The following is a 17,922-nucleotide window of genomic DNA, read 5'->3' as shown; positions in this document are numbered from 1 at the left end:
AACGTGGAGGAATTCAGTAGTAAGAAATTTAGCTCCTCAGAATTAAATCTTTCCAATGCGGTTGCATATCAAGTATAGCGCAGATTATACATGAATTAAGGCCGTATAAAAAGAACTGGACAAACCCTGTACGACGTAACCCATAGGGTGTCTAAAGTGTGGGTTTGAAGCTCAAATGCTGGAGCTCTGATTGTCGCCATCTTGGCAGTGGCTGACTCCACCTAAACCACAGGTTAATCCTTAAATGGGCAAATGGTTGGAACGAACGGAGCTAGAGCTGAAATACTATGGTGGCTAAGGTTAATTTGTATGCAAATGAATTTGATTAAATGCCATTGTTCATGCCCTACATGTCAACCTGTGTCAACTCCTACATTTCTTGCGGTATTATTAACTACAGCCATTCCAGTTAGCTGGTTAGTAGATAGATTGACACCTGCAGTGTAGCTGTAACTTAGATCAGGCACGCCCCTAATTATGCATACTTTTATGGCTTAAAATAATTTTAATTTAAGAGTTACATAAAAGTTAAGCTGTCATGAGTGAAAAATCCATATTCAATTCAATTCAATTTTATTTATATAGCGCTTTTAACAATGGTCATTGTCTCAAAGCAGCTTCACAAAAAAAAAAAAAAAAAAAGATAATAATGAAATGAATGATGAATGAATGAATAATAATGAAATGAATGATGAATGAATGATGAATGAAAATGAATGAAATGTCTCTGATGAGCAAGCCAAGGGTGGCGGCGACAATGGCAAGGAAAAACTCCCTGAGATGGCAATAGGAAGAAACCTTGAGAGGAACCAGACTCAACAGGGAACCCATCCTCATCTGGGTGATAACAGATAGAAATAACATCATGTGTGTTGTGCAGGTGAAAGTTCAATATAACAGAAGTTGTGTAGATTAAGTTCATCAGTAGGTGCAGAGGGCAGATGAGGTCTGGATCACTGGAAGCACAGGAGCAGGATGGTAGCTCCAGCCATCATAAAGCAGAATCTAGCTGGAGCAGGTCCTTCTCAAGATGCCTTAGAAACCTCGCAGGGTTGGCCTTTGTCTACTAAAGCTGGCACAATCTCCAGATGCCTCGGGATGCGTAGAAAAATACAGAAAAGATGGAGAGAATTAGCGTAGTTGCCATTCAGGATAGATGTACTGGAGTATGTGGTTATGGGATGAGTTACGCGTATGCCAGATTAAAGAGATGCGTCTTGAGTCTACTTTTGAATTGGGAAACCGTGTCTGCTCCCCGAACAGTGTCTGGAAGGCTATTCCAAAGCTTTGGAGCCAAATATGAAAATGCCCTGCCCCCTTTTGTGGATTTAAAAATTCTGGGAATTACCAGAAGTCCGGAGTTTTGTGATCTTAAGGGACGTGGTGGATTATAGCGTATCAAAAGACTGGTTAGGTATGTGGGAGCTAAACCATTTAAAGCCTTGTATGTAAGTAGTACTATTTTGTAATTAATTCTAAATTGAACAGGTAGCCAGTGCAGGGATGATAATATAGGTGTTATCTGATCATATTTTCTGGATCTAGTGAGAACCCTGGCGGCTGCATTTTGGACTAACTGTAGCTTGTTTATTGAGGATGCAGGACAACCACCTAGTAATGCATTACAATAGTCCAGTCTGGAGGTCATGAATGCATGAACTAGCTTTTCTGCATCAGATACGGATAGGATACTCCTAAGTTTGGCAATATTTCTAAGATGGAAAAAGGCTGTTTTTGTGATATTGGAAATATGATTTTCAAAAGACAAGTTACTGTCTAATATCACGCCCAGGTCTTTTACTGTTGAGCTGGTAGTAACAGTACATCCTTCTAAACGCAGGCTGAATTGTGAAAGCTGTTGTGTGCTGGTTTTCGGGCCGATGAGCAATATCTCTGTCTTATCTGAATTTAGTAAAAGAAAGTTATTGGCCATCCAGTCTTTTATGTCCTGGACACACTTGGTTAGTCTAGACAACTTGGGTATTTCATCTGGTTTTGTTGAGATGTATAATTGGGTATCATCAGCATAACAATGGAAACTAATCCCATGCCTTCTAATGATGTTTCCCAGGGGAAGCATGTAAATTGAGAACAGGAGAGGTCCTAAAACTGACCCTTGTGGGACCCCATATTTCACTGGCATTACATCAGACGGTACTCCATTTAGATCTACAAAATGGTATCGATCAGACAGGTATGATCTAAACCATTTTAATGCCTGCTCCTGAATACCTATATGATTTTGTAGGCAATCTATGAGAATATTATGATCTATGGTGTCGAATGCAGCACTTAGATCAAGTAAGACTGGTATTGAGATGCAGCCTTGGTCTGAGGCTAAAAACAAGTCGTTTGCAATCTTAACTAGTGCAGTTTCTGTACTATGATGGGGTCTGAAACCTGACTGAAATTCTTCTAGGATGTTGTTTTCCTGCAAGAATGTGCATATTTGAGCTGATACTACTTTTTCTAATATTTTTGATATGAACGGAAGGTTTGAAATCGGTCTGTAGTTTGTTATTTCATTCGCGTCCAAATTCGATTTTTTAAGAAGCGGCTTAATAACTGCCAGCTTCCAAGGTTTAGGGACGTGACCTAGATATAATGAAGAATTAATAATGTTTAGAAGTGGCTCTCCAACTGTAAGCATCACTTCTTTTAAAAATCTGGTTGGTATTGGGTCTAACAGGCACGTTGTTGATTTAGCTGAGGTGATAAGTTTATACAGCTCTTCCTGTCCTACACCTGTAAAGCACTGAAAATCTAAATGTGAAGCTCTAGGCTGAACTAGATCATGAGATGCTATTAGAGGTTGAACCTCTGTTATTTTCTTTCTTATGCTATCGATTTTTTCATTAAAAAAGTCCATAAAATCTTCACTACTAAAATGTTGTGGAGTACTCTCTGCAGGCATCTTAGGTTTTGTTAGGCGGGCTACTGTACTAAATAAGAACTTGGGATTATTTTGGTTTCTAGCTATCAGTTGGCTAAGATGCTCGGTCCTAGCGGTTTTTAGAGCCCGTCTATAGCTGCACATACTGTCTTTAAACGCAATTCGAAAAACTTCTAATTTAGTTTTTCTCCATTTTCGCTCAAGGTTACGGGTTGCTCTCTTTAGGGCGCGAGTATGACTATTGTACCAAGGAGCAAGTGTTTTATCTCTGACTTTTTTTAATCTGATGGGAGCAACAGTGTCTAATGTACTGGTAAAAATAGTACCCATGCTGCTAGTCACCTCATCTAGATCGTCTGCATTTAGGGGTCTAATAAGAATTTGGGACAGATCCGGTAGATTACTTGTGAATCTGTCTTTAGTAGTCGGATTCATATTTCTAACAAATCGATAACGTGGAGAGACACAGCTAATCTGTTCTATGGGTAGAGTATATATCAGGAGGTGATGATCTGTGATGTCATCACTTTGAGGTGAAATCTCTATATTAGAAACATCTATACCATGAGATATAATTAAATCTAGTGTATGATTACAGCGGTGAGTTGATCCATTTATATTTTGTTTAACCCCAAAGGAATTTAGTAAGTCCATAAATGCGAGGGCTAAAGTGTCGTTAGCATCATCTACATGAATGTTAAAGTCACCTACTATCAGTACTTTGTCAGAGTTAACAATTGGAGAGTTAGAATTGTCAGAGTTAACATATGTGGAGACTAGGTATATGGGGAATGATTTGCTTTTGGAGCAAACCCCCAGTGGACATTCAAGGTTTTAGTATTCATTTCTGAACCATTTTTCAGAACCAGAGGTTGCCCTTGGTATAAAAACAATATAACAGAAATGCTCATAAAGTAATGGTCTACTTCTTCAAACAGCATTAATACTGAAGCAGCACTTTGAGCTTTTTCACTATAATGACAGTGATACTATTTTACACCCAGTGTCTGCAAATTAACCTCAATGACATTCATCAAATATAAAAACATCAGAAAATAAAAAAAAAGAATAAAAGGCATTGCCACAATCCCAGGTTTACGGTGAGCAAGGACAGATGTAAGTTACTGTAAGTCCCCGACTTATGAAAGAGTTCCGTTCCGGGAGAACATCCGTAAGACGGATTCGTTCGTAAGTCAGACAAAGTGAGTCTTATACAACTTTGGCACATATATACAATGTAAAGCATAAAAAAAACAAAGACACAGGTGTAGTGTTTTGGTTCGCATTATACTCTCGTGAGTTGAAAATTTCTGTTTTAAAATTTGGATTACATAATTCACCTTACATATCCAATATACCGGACTTTGTACATTTTATATAGTCACCTAAATTAAAAACACAAAATATTGTATAAAATTGTAAATATTGGTCTCTGATACACACCTGTGTCTATTTTTTGTACAATACATGTGAGCTACTTCAGTGTTTTTTTTTTTTTTTTTCGAGTCTACGAATGATCCGCGCTCCATTTCTGTCTGCGGAAATTCGTAACTTAAATGTTCGTAAGTCGGAAACTTACTATATAGTTACCAACGGTGCAGTCTAGAACTGCTTCCCAATTATTTGTCTAATGTCCACATGACCAACATTTTTACTGTTTATCTGCTGCTCTTTGAAAAGGTCTGAGTGTTGACCGGCACTAAAGGGCAAGGCAGCGAAACAAACCCAGAGTATTAAATCACTTTCTAAATATCATCACAATTAAAATTAACTGTGAAGTGTTAGATTTGACAAGTTATTATAAGCCCATTGAATCCTTTTGGGTCAGCGATATTATCATATTTGGACATTTATTTAAATCATTTTCGGCTGAAACACTTTGAAGCACTGCTAATAAATATGTTTCAGGGGTTCTTAGACTTAATACTCCTTAATAATAAGGTCTGAATCTTAGGTCAAAGGTCCAGAACGTTTGAGGATAAGTAAATTACTTTTAACTTTCTTATAACTTACAAGCAACTTATATTCACATTTAAGAAGGTCTAAGACAAAACACATTCTAACCTAGCGGGGAAAAAAATCCCATCCTTTAAGGATGAAGGATGCAGATTCTTCAAGCATGAAGAAAACACAGAGAATTTCACCAACTGATCCAGGAAGACACAAAGAGTCAAGCTAATTGCTTAGTTCTTGGCATTCTGAAAAATGGTGATGTTTTATCTCGCTGCGGAATCTTTGTTCTTGAAACACATGTGAGCTTCACGGTGTTGTTGCTCTCTATTGTAAACACGCTTGTCACGTGTCTCCATGACACGGAGCTTCTAAGACGATCAAAATGCATTGCGACCTAGTCTGGAAAATGGGACTGCGTTCAATTAGCTGTTTAAACCTTGGCAAGAAAAAGGTGTGGACGCTAGGCGGAGACACGACCTTTGCTTTGCACATCTGGATCGTGACATCCTAATGACATTGGGGACGCAGTGTAGATTGACAGAAGACGCCGGAGTCTTGCTTGTCCGAGCCGCAGGAGAGAACGGGAAAGTCTCTTGGCTGTTAGCAAACCTTCTGATCGGCCATAATATTAAAACCATTTAACATTAAAACCACCCAGGTCTTGGGTTCACCTTGTGCAACCAGGGCAGCTCTGACTCCTCAGGGTGTGACTCAGTTTGAGATCTGGGGATTTTGTACACCGGGTATTTGCCTGCTGGGCCCCGTGTGCCAGCAATAAACTTTTTCTGGTGATTTGTGCTGCCTTGTTTTTTTTGTGAGATCAGACTGGAATGGCTGGCATTTTGTCCCTGCGTGCATGGATGAGCCCTGGGTGCCTGTGATGCTGTCACCAGTTTATTGGTTAGTTGTTGTTGTTGTTCTTTCGGCTGCTCCCCGGCAAGGGGTCGCCACAGCGGAATACCCAGTCCGCACTACACCTTGGCACAGGTTTTACGACGCATGCCCTTCCTGACGCATCCCTCCCATTTTATCCGGGCTTGGGACCGGTTATTGGTTAGTAATCAGTGTTTTTCAGTTAAGTTTTTATTTTATTATTAAACTCAAAGCATCCTTCAGTTATTTTGTAGAATGTAGAGATGCTACAGTATGTGAGTCCAGTCGAGAGTGTGTGAGATAAAAGGTCAACAGGAAGGCTTCTTGCTGGTGTCAAAATACATTCGTTAATTTACTGTCTGGTTAGTATCATATATGTTAAGTCGTTTCAGCATATTTATCTTTCATCTTATTAGGCAGAAAATTCTGCTTATTTGAAGTGTTTTTTAGCTCGAACTTGTGTGATGTTAAATTGCAAATGGCACAAATCGGAGTAACCATCTCTGGATAATGTGAGAGTGTAAAATCACGAAGAGATGATTCAATTGTCAAGCCTCTAGCAACACTTTGCAAAACACTTTGCTCCAGTAAAGCTGATTGGGTAACTAAGTTGTATCATGATAATTTGTGAAAAACCATGATAGGATTCTATTATTGTAATATGAAAATGATTGTAATTGGGGAAAAAAAAGTAATGTCTGCACATCTATATTTTTTTCTCCCGGTGAATCGGCACGGTCCGTTTGAAGAACAAAAGTGTTTGTCCTTGATAAATGTCAGGCCTGCCACTCAAAGCGCTCAGTGCTTGCAAGGTAATTCATGTCAGCTTATGCACACATGGGTCTTATCATGGCAAAGAAAGGCCCTATCCCTCTGGCTGTGTTACTTCAGTTAGGCTGTCTGATTTTCTGAGCAGGTGTTTAATCTGATAAAGGAAATAAATGGATTTCTTTTCCTTTGCGCTGATAAAGGTTTAATGGTAAAAAAACAACAACAACACAATCTCTATGCTCCGCCTACTTGTCCTTTTGTGAGACAGGCCGCAAATGGCACGGCGACGAAGGCAATCAGGGCCATTTTGTCTCGAAGCTGCTATAACGTGAGGTTGTGAGTTGATTAGCTGGCGCGTGCTAAGGCTTTGGCAGAGATCGGCTCTAGCACAGCAGAGCAGCCTGGCACACTTCTCCTAGTACTACACTGCTGCAGATGGAACTGTATTATATCGCTGACTTCTGTAAGGTTGTTCCATAACCCATTTCTCTTCTTGTTCATGCTTGAGGATTTTATGTGGCTTATCGGCTACATGCTGACATTGTGTCGCATGCGTCGCCGTCTTCGCCAGCACGACCGCAAAACGCATTACGTGACAGCAGGTGTCTCAGCGCACAGGCATGTGGAAATACGGTTTGCATGGCCGGAGCCTCCGCTGGCACGCGTTCGTTTCACCGGTCTCTCCAGACACGTCTTCTCGCATGCAGCTCACACGGGCTGATATTAGATTATGCAAATGGCCTAAGCCCCCGATGTTAATGGTTTCAGCACTAAACAAAACGGTTCACGCAAAGCTGCACGCACACACACGAGGAACCATTGTGAAGAAAAAGGTCTCCATTTATATGATTTATTGATTCCGACTAAAGACAATACGCCGAGATTTATGGTAATGTGCGCATACATTACATTATTAATCTAGATTGTTCTGACATTTTTACACAGTGAAGCATTATGTGGGCATTATCATAACAGTGCAGCGTGCAATAATGTGTGCAGCAGCGCCATGAGAAAGAATTGCATTACTCAAATAATTTTTTTTGAATAATATTAACCAATTCAAGCCAAGTTGCCTAAGCGTAATATAAATGTATGTAAATAAGTTTGTGCTAAACTTGTCACTAAATGACCCGTTTTAAAATGGCGCTTTTTTGCCGTTTTTACCGTATGCGTTATAAAATCGAGTTAACAGTTTTCAAAAGGCTCGTATCAGAGTCACTGATTTCCTAAATTAACCCTCTAAAGAGATCTAAATCTATAACCATCTACATCTACATATATTAGTTCATCTATTATTGTAATAATAAGTTTTTATTATTATTATTATTATTATTATTATTATTAAGTTTAATTGAACTTTTCTATTGGCTTAATCTTAAACGAAGATTCATTGAACTTATAATTAGGACTGTCAATATTATCGCCTCAACTCGTTATTAATCTAGAAATTTTAATGCATGATTATTTTTTTATGCAAAGTAATCATATGACCAAGTTTGACCCTATTGGTGTCCCTTAATCACAGCACAATGACTTAGCTGCATGTGATGATGAAAGTTTGAATAAAACCAAAGTTGTGTGCTCGAGCTACATTAAAGAATTACATATTATATATAAAAGGTGGGAGTTGTGGCTCGTGCGGATTAGGCTATAGGTAGTTGTCTCATCCAGGTTTGAGCCCTGCCCCACCCCATACTACCCAGCCTCTGCATGCAGTGCCTGTCCCATTCGAGAGCTGTTTATTTTAACATTTGTTAAATGTTAATGTTTGAGATATTACAAAACTGCATAAGATGTTTCCTCTAACCAGTTTGTCATGCATTTTTTTTATTCCCACAATGCACATGTATTATACAAGTAAGTCTAAGTAATTTAAAATTGAGATTAACTATGATTAATTAAAGGAATATGGCTGTGATTAACTAGATTAAAATGTTTAATCGAAGGACTGCACTATTTATAATGCACTCCATATGATATATCCCATGTAGTGAGAATGCTTAGTAAATTAGGAAAGCAATTAATATTTGGGTGGTGACAACTGATTCGGAGGAGCTTAAAGACTAAATAATATTTTTTAGTTAGAGATTATTGTGTAAAGAAGGTCTAATCAATGTAAAATCTTTCACTTCTTTTACTTTATTTTTTTGTAATAAAGCAGCATGATTTTTTACTGTACAATAAGTGTTATCTAGTTAATGCCATATGAATAGTGTAGGGCTGCTAGAGTATTTGTCTCTCCCCAATCATCCATCCATCTAGGAATCTCTGTAGTCCAACTAGGGACCATGGAGGCCAATGGTGACTATTCCCATTTCCAACATTTACATGCTCGTTTGCACACTACAGCCAATTTGGGAACGCTGATTAGTCTAATCTGCATGTCTTTGGACTCTGTGAGGAAACCGGAGTACTCGGAGGAAACCCACCAAACACGGGGAGAACATGCAAACTCCATGCACACAGAGACGGGAAACGAATCTGAAATCTGGAAATCGAACCCGGACCCTGGAGGTGCAAGGCGACAGTGCTAACCACTACACCGCCTACGTTGTCCAAACTGAACTAAAGTACTCATCAACATTAAAGTTGTAACTATGTTGTTGCTAATGCTCTTAGCTATTCTCCGCTGGCTAGCTTGCTGCTAAGCCACTTCTACTACAAAATAGTTTTACTGTACAGTATTCATAAATAGTACAGAGCATAATATTAAGTGGTGTTTAAGTTAACTAGGACTTTCAATTGTGCAGAATAACAGAACACAGTCATGGGAGTAAAAAGCTCTCAAGTTTATTTCTCTATATAATCCTTTGCTACAATAATGCATTCATCCCAGCGTTTCACTAGTGCTGGTGCAAGGTAGGTGCTATGATCAAACCTCCTTCTTCATGTCTAAAACGCTGGCCCAAACATCTGGAAATGGCTTGGACCGAGGTCAGGCTTAGAGTTCCTGTAATGTGCAGTGGGTGGTTTATTAAAGCAGTCATATGTCACAAACTAGCAAGTGTTTGTAGAAATTGTTAAAAGGTTAAATCCAAAAAAAAGCTGATAAGCATCTAAGTTTGGCCCATAATCTGTTAACGACTAATACCCCTATCTCACCTACGTGGTTTTGCGGTTCATCATGATTCACCGCGAGTTATGGCGCTGTGATTAGGTTTCCATCTTTCCACGCGTCGGTCCTCGCAAAGTCAAAACACACAGGTGAGATAGGGGAATAACAGAGGGGGGCAGGTTATGGGGGACGAGGGTTGTAGGACGACTTTCTCACACACGCACACACACATGCACGCACACACACTAACGGATTGGGAATGACTGCTGTCTGGCTCACGGATTACATAAAATATAGGAATTACGGATTACATTTTTGAAAAAGTAACTAAATAACTGAGTACTTAAATGGCGGACCTAACGTGTTAGATTACTCGTTACATCAAAAAAGTAATCCAAGTACTCTATACTCTGCAATACACTGATTATTGCCAATACCGCTTAATCCTGTTTTCAGGATCACAGGGGGCCTCGAGCCTGTGCTAGGAGACAATGACAACACGGCACGAGGCGGGGTACACCCTGGACAAGGTGCCAATCCATCGCAGCGTACACTCACACACTTATTCAGACACTAGAGGCAATTTGTGACTGCCAGTTAACCTAACCTACATTTCTTTTTACTGTGGGAGGAAACCGGAGTACCTGGAGGAAACCCAAAAGCGCTATATTATATCTAAAAAAAAAACACAAGATGCTGTAATCTGGCACAAAACTGCTCATAATGTCACTTCTAATCTGTTCATTTCATTTATGGTGTAGGTTTAACTTCCGGCAAATACCAAAGGACTGGCACAGTTTCATTAAATTCTGTTTAGCCAGTTTTGCGTGATGCTGTGACAAAATCGGCTGGACAGACATACAGACATACAGACAGAAATGTTCCTGAGACTGGTTTCTGGTCGTGCAATGTATGAAACGTAAAGAAGTCATTGAAAAAACGAGTACTGACCAATGTACAGACATAACCTTTATTTTTATTTATACGGCCAGTATAACTAAAGAACTGTAACGAGAATAGTTTTTTCTGGAGTACATTTTCTTCGGTAGGAAAGTGAATTCGGTGTAATATAAACGCTTATTTACGACCCAGCACAGTGTTTAGGATTGAATTAAGCACATTACCTTTACTTGATCTAATAAAAACTACCCCGCGTACTTAACTGTTTAAGGTCCCGTCTCTCAGAACTGTCAAAGTGCCACTACTCATCCTTTGAGCATGGATTGTAACCCTTAACATCTAACTGCTAAGCTTCTTTGCCTCGGAAGGGGCTTTTGAATTAAAGTGTCCGCTGAAACGAATAAATTTACGGTGCTGGAGGAAAAGAGGATCCTTTCAGCCTTGAGTCTTCAGATCATGTTGCTTCAAGGACAGTTCTTTGTAAAATAGAAAAGTCATTACCTGAATATGAATTGGTCTTTAAAGATGTGCCTACAAGAACAGGAACATCTGATAGGTTTGACCTTTTGGGGACGTTTAACTGGTTTCAATGAGGAAAATTAAAAAAACGGATTATTTGTTATTTATTTGGCGTGCAGCGGCGCTGTAATCCTTTGTGTGTGTGTATGTTTTGTAGGTTTGTTACGCCTGACCACGTAGACACACTGTTGATTCAGTTCTGCCTCTCGTATGCTGACATATTCAAAAATATCCACACCCTGTTTACACACCACTATTCACACGTACGCATTAGCATATCTCTCTCTCTCTCTCTCTCACACACACACACACACACACACATGCACACACACACGCACACAGGAGCCCAGGGCCTTTCTCTTTGCAGAGGTGACCCTGCCACCACCAGCGTGTGGGCATGTTCAGCGCTGTTAAACACGCCGGCTCTCCGGAGAGGACAGCTTGTCACAGCACTTGATGCGTTCGCTTTCACGATGTGTATAATGGTAAAGACACCGGTGAGAGTCTGAAGTGCACGAAATGAATATGAGCTGAAGGGGTGAAGTACGCTGTCTCAATGGGGCTTGTGTATCTTATTAAAACTTGAAAGCTTTTGGGCTTGGAGTATCAAAGTGACCCATATTTTGCGGATTAGTTACTCCATTAATTAATTGCAGTGATTCATTAGAGGGTTGGAGAGGTACGATATGCTGTGTTTAATGGAGCTATGAGCGTACGAGCGCATAGTATTCCACAGTATAAGTTAGATGTATAGTAGGTGGTGAAGACTTTCACCACAATTAAGAGGGACGTCTTAAATCAAACCAGGAGTTTTAATGGTGAAGAATAACAAATCACAGTTATGAGAGTAAAAAAATCCCTATTTTTGTAAGGTACTAAGATGGATAAGAGTATTTAAGAGTAGCCAAATGCGTAAATATAAATGCTGGCCTCCCAGGAACTCCTTCTATAGACCAAACATGAAAAATGTCAGAAGTGTACAGAGGATATGGCAATAACTCCCAGCCGAGTTCCTGTAACGTAAAAGTGTCGCAGTCGATCGACAATATGAGACTGTGCATTTTTCCATTAAAGAAAAGGGCCATTAAAGGAGTTCCTGGGAGGCCAGCGTTTCAGACGTGAAGCAGGCAGTCAGATTATGGCTCCTGCATAGTAAGAAATCTAGGATAAGTGTATTAGTGTAGCATGGAATTATATTGAGAAATAAAGGAAGTTTTAATCTCATACCTGTTCTGTTATTCTGCATAATCAAAAGTTTTACTTGAATGTTTCACTCTCATATTTTCCTAAATTTCTAATATTAGGTCAATTCAAAAGACCGATCAGTGATGGCATTAACGTGTGATAGCTTTCTGATTTTTATGCCTCGTGATTCTTGTGAGTGTGATATCTCAAGAACGAGTAGTTAACTGTTTGTTGGATTGACAGACATGGCATGATCACTGATCCCATTGTGGAATGAATCTAAACAGGGTCAAGGTCACAGCAAGGTTAAACTTCGGAATATAGTTTTTAATATTTTTCATATACAACAAAAACTAGTAAAAATGGAAACCTCACAACTATAGACATTATGCCAGCATGGTTTCTTTTGCTTTTGAATAAATAAAAATAAAATGTAAAAAGTGAAATTAGTAAAATTCTGTTTTTTAACCCTAAATATTTATTTGCGACTTTTAATGAAATATATTTAAAAAAAAAATTGGATTTAGATTTTTTACAGTCCAATGTAATTCCTAAGTCTTTAAAAACAATAAATGTATTATAATAGATTCATTAAAATTTTTAATGGGTATTTAAACTAAAAGCGAAAGTGACAGTGCAGTACAAGATGCTAAAATGTAAGGGGTGCGTTACTCCGGTTTCTGCAACACGCTGTTCCGCCACTTGGTAAAATTCCACCCTGCACCTTATCTGTGCGTTCTTGGATTTCAAGGACTCTGAACAGTCACAGACGAGCAGAGCAAATCATGGAGAGGAGACGAGACTGTAAGATACACCACCACTTTGTGGAGTAATTATGCAAGCCTTTTTAAATTGATATCGGTGTTCATGGTGTTATGGGTGTGTTATGTTGTTTAACATGTGTAATATAAATGCGCAGAGAAATGCAATGCCGCGCTGTCACACAGCCATCGTATCTACTGTACGCTTTTAGCTCCACATGGCAGCATTCAACAACATGTGGAACACTTTAGTGTTTAAATGTTCTTAGTATTTTTTTTTTCCTATCCTGTCTACTCACTATAACATAATAACATAATAACGACCAGAAGGTCTTTATTACCATTCTTCTTAAATGACCTGCCCCAACACATAGTAGTCTATCTTATATTTATTTTTCTAAGAAAATGTGCAATATAAAGCGGAATAAACAACATAAAGAGGAATAAACTATAGAGATTGTGCATGGGACATAATAAGTGACGTCATGTTGTTGATGCTGCCCTTCTGGGGCTCCAGCGCAACCGACCGATGATTGACAGAGCTTGAAATCGACCATGCCAGAGACTTTCCATGTGGTGAGCTGCAAAATCCTACAGTTTTAATCGCCGTGACGCGATCAGAAATACGCAGTCAGACGTGATAAATGCTTTTCTGAAAGTGAGCACGGTAATCTGTTTAAAAGCCGTTTGATAGAAACGATTTCACCAGCGGGATCAACGCTAAAGTGATATTAAAACACCAAAACCAAAACATTTATTTAAGAAATTTACTCCAAGTGTCTGTTGGGAATGTGTGAGGTTTTATTACCTTTCTATATCAACAGGAAGTGCTGCACAATACTGACTGCACTCTTATTCATTTGCGTCTGCGTTTTATCCAGTAGTGCGCAGACCCTCGGAAAGCATTGACCTTGTACACAATGGCTGGGGAAAGTCCAGCTGCGAGGGTTTAATCAGATGTGTGAGACGGTCTGGACTGTCTGCTGGTTTTTGCCCGATACAGCTGTTAAAGCAAAAAGGTTTAATATCTCATTCGAAACATAAACAGGAGAACAGGAGTAAAGACAGAGATATATAAGCTGTTTGCTATAAGCCAGAAGGTTATTTTTTCTGGAGAATTAAATGTCTTCAAGTCAGATACTTTAAATCTTAAATTGAAACTAAACATCTACTGTATTCTTCACTAGTCATGAAGCGCGCAGACTTAAATTATAATCACTTTTGTAATTCATTGCAGTCCTACAGTTTAATAAATAGATGCATTTAATTACAGTTAAAATCTTTGACACAAAACGTTCTTCGAAATAAAGAACTTGATATTACGGTATGTACTGTACTGTTGTTCTGTAGTATGTAATGTTGTACTGTAGCTCTGTTGTAATCCTAAACTGTTGCATTGTTCGTCATTTATCTTTTCAAAGTAGCAAAGCAACAGTCAGGATTAAAACTAAATTGTAACGTTCTGTATTCCGCGGTTGTTTGTAGAGATGCCGTAGTCACATGACCCACAGTGTCAGTCAAAAGTTTGGACACAACTTCTACAGTAATTCAATGTTTTGTTTTGTTTTTTATTCTAGACCAGTACTGGAGATTTTAAAACTAGGGAATAACACGGAAATAACATGAAATTGGGTAATTAAGTAACAACGACAACAGCCAGTTGTTTTATGTCAGCAAGAACAAGTGCATTTGCGAAACCCATCAAGCACCATGATGATGAAACTGCCTCTCATGAAGACCTTCCCAGGAAAGCGAGACCAAAACATACCTCTGCTGGAGAGGAGAAGTTCATTAAGAGTCACCAGCCGCAGAAATCACCAACAGATTCAGGTTAGAGCCGCTATGAAGGCTTTCCATAGGTAGCAGACACATCTTAATATCAACTGTTCAAAGCAGGTTATTGCTTTTACAATTCAGGAAAAAAAACAAAACAGGAAAGCTAATCTGGATTGCAAACTCAAGTTGTATCGGCAGTCAAAGTTAGATCGCTACTCACTGGTAAAGCTATTAAAAGGCGAGTCTGATCTAAGGCATAGTGACTAATGTATCCATGTCACTTACAGTCTCATTTACCTATCATATATAAATAAAAGCATCGAGTATATCCTCTGTTGCATGCTATTTCTTTCTACTATCATTACTATCAGTACACACTAAAAAAACTCCTTGAAAATGTCTTGATTTCCTGATAGGAAGTGATCACTACTAAGGCGGCAATTGATTACACTTGGATTTGAAGCCTGACCCTTTTAATCCGCATTAGCTGGATTTAACCCGGAACACATCCCTTGTCTGTTTGTTAGAAAGAAGCCTATGACGTTAAACATGCGCCAGACATTGTGAAATCAATTAATGCTATCGCTTTACAATCTAGCATCAACTGTTAAAAAAAACAACAACCAAAAACAAAGTGTGATATACAGTAGAATAGTATCTCTACCCGTGCCATCACATACATTTAGTCTTCTTATCTGCTTTTCTAGCACTCCTGCTGTCACTGGACACGAGACACCACTGGTGATGCTTAGATTTTTTTTTTGTTTATGTTGATTTATTTGAGTATTTGTTTATTTGACCGGTTAATTGGCTGAAGGTTAATAACGTCTAAAACATTTTATAATGCCAAAGGTGTTAGAAATCCCCTGCAGCCTACAGTACAGTAGCTCTGAAAGAGTCGATAGCTTCCAGATTCGCTGTAATTTGTGGAAACCTGCTGTTCGACAACACATACCCCTTTCCGTTCCCGTCAGCAGGGCCACGCGGCATGACTGACAGATTGGTTCCTTTGGATGGAGACACGAGTGCACTTGTTGTAGCTGAGTTGAAAAAAAAATACTGAGAATGAAGGCCTGGAGAAAGAGAGAGAGAGAGAGAGAGATGTGAGGAGTGGATGGAGGCTGTTAGCTGTCAGCAGCAGAAGTGGAGACGAAGGCTATGGCTCATTGTTTTTTGCCTCCTTTTGGCTGGCATTAGCAGTGTTGCTCGGGTATGCTCCCTCTCTCCTTCTCTCTTTCTCTCTCTCTTATATCTGGCCTAGTTTTGCTTCTTCACTGCATTGTGTTGGAGAGGTTGAAGCCCTGAAGCGAGGACTGATAAAGGGAAATCTTTACAGAATAATGATTGCCATAAGGCTTTGGAATTAGGTCTGTGGGTGAGGATTTTCTCTTTGGCAAATTTCAGCTTTGTTTGTGTCTGTGTGTGTGTGTGTGTGTGTGGCAAATCCTAAATAGGAGCCTTCTTATCTGTGCTACTTAGCATGAAACAATGTATTCGACTATTTTTACCTTCATGTGTTGTCCCGTAAATCCTCTCTCTCTCTCTCCCTCTCTCTCTTTTTTCCCTCGCTCATTAAGAGACGTGAGTCTCCTTTGAAACACAGGAACAGGCCTCAAGTGTTTTGACACCATTTCTTCTGGTTCCCTGAACATTTCTGCATCTTTTGTTCTACTTGCTCAGGTGTTTTATGATTTGCACCTTTAGATGAAGTCTAAGAAATGTGTGAACTCTAATGCATATAGCGGCGAATAAATAACTCCGGCAAGACGGAGGAGACGTCTCTGATATGGCCGGGGGGTGGTACGACTGATTTCCTTTTTATACACCTACGCGGATTTCAGTCATAGTACAGGTTTAGCACTGCAGCAATATCTTATCTCATTAGGACAGAAAACCGGTGTGAACAGGCCCCCTGCTTTCTGTATTTCCAACGCTGCTCCTCAAGCCTTCCAGTTTTCCAGCTTATAATAGTTGGTTGTTCTGATGGTTTTAGATCACTGTCTGGTCGTATAGTTGGAGGCGTCTGGTGGTTCTTCACCCTGATCATCATCTCCTCCTACACGGCCAACCTGGCTGCCTTCCTGACTGTGGAGAGGATGGTGTCACCCATAGAGAGCGCAGAAGACCTGGCCAAGCAGACTGAGATCTCCTACGGCACCTTGGATGGAGGATCGACCAAAGAGTTCTTCAGGGTGAGAGATAAGTCAGATTTATTTGACGCTAATTCCCACACTTGAGCTCACTCAACAGTATAACAGTATTACATTTTTCATTATTTACTGTCTGATTTATTTCAAGCACCTAGAATTGTTATACAGTACAGCGCTGTGCAAAGAGAGAGACTTTATTGGATTTTTAAGTAGCCTTGAGGTATAGTTCTCCAGGATTCCTGAAGGAAATTATTTGCCTCTCATTTTTGGCAAAGTCACACAAGGACCAATGAATCATTCAAGCGTAAAAGAATCATCCAATTTAGGACATGAACCAGTGAGAAACAGATGATGTGCAGGTGATGAAAGACGATCGGGACAGTGATTAGTACATTAGTGATGCTGAATGCTGAATGGTTGGAATAGACGAGAGGGGAAATGAGGTTGCTGCAGAGATTGCTACGTAAGCAGGCAAGTTTTAAATTGTATTTTTAGGCACTTTGCAGCCTGTTGCAGTAAAAATTGGAAAAGGAATGTAGTAGGGGGGTGGGTGAGGAGACTGAAGACCTTTGCATAGTATACCGTACATGTTTAATAATCATTTTTGTCCTCAGAGATCCAAAATAGCCGTGTTTGAGAAGATGTGGTCCTACATGAAGGCTGCAGATCCCTCAGTGTTTGTCAAGACCACTGACGAGGGAGTGGCGAGAGTGCGGAAGTCCAAAGGGAAATACGCGTATTTGCTCGAGTCCACCATGAACGAGTACATCGAACAGCGCAAACCATGTGATACCATGAAAGTGGGCGGGAACCTGGACTCCAAAGGGTATGGGGTTGCAACTCCTAAAGGTTCTGACTTAAGGTAAAAATGGCATGCTTACTAACCAGAATATAAGTGACATATAAATTATGTATAATGACTTACAATCTTGAAAGCTGGAGAGATTACCCTGGAACACTTTTTTCTTTTTTTTCTCCAATTTGATTATTTCCAAATAACACATAATGACCTCTTGTAATGAAAACCCTGAAATCTGTTCTCAGCGTGGATTTCCCGAGTAATCTCTCTGCAATTTGATAATTTTT

The 17,922-nt window shown here is 39.5% G+C and overlaps 1 protein-coding gene across 6 annotated transcripts in view; it reads left to right on the top strand.

The window, feature by feature from the left end:
* The window catches only part of gria1b (glutamate receptor, ionotropic, AMPA 1b), an 87,449-nt gene that overhangs the window by 54,605 nt on the left and 14,922 nt on the right, over positions 1–17,922 (top strand). For all 6 annotated transcript variants that reach the window (XR_008355817.1, XM_053478219.1, XM_053478218.1 and 3 more), the window contains exons 12-13: positions 16,680–16,878; positions 17,451–17,698. Coding sequence is in view for 5 of the 6 variants with exons in the window: in XM_053478219.1 (XP_053334194.1) it covers positions 16,680–16,878; positions 17,451–17,698 (447 nt within the window). In the remaining variant the exon portion in view is untranslated. The remainder of the gene's footprint in view (positions 1–16,679; positions 16,879–17,450; positions 17,699–17,922) is intronic.

The sequence above is a fragment of the Clarias gariepinus genome, chromosome 19 (assembly GCF_024256425.1).
Source record: "Clarias gariepinus isolate MV-2021 ecotype Netherlands chromosome 19, CGAR_prim_01v2, whole genome shotgun sequence".
In the NCBI taxonomy this organism is placed as follows: domain Eukaryota; kingdom Metazoa; phylum Chordata; class Actinopteri; order Siluriformes; family Clariidae; genus Clarias; species Clarias gariepinus.
The sequence above is the reverse complement of the archived record's forward strand: the minus strand, read 5'-3'. Positions and strand labels throughout refer to the sequence as shown.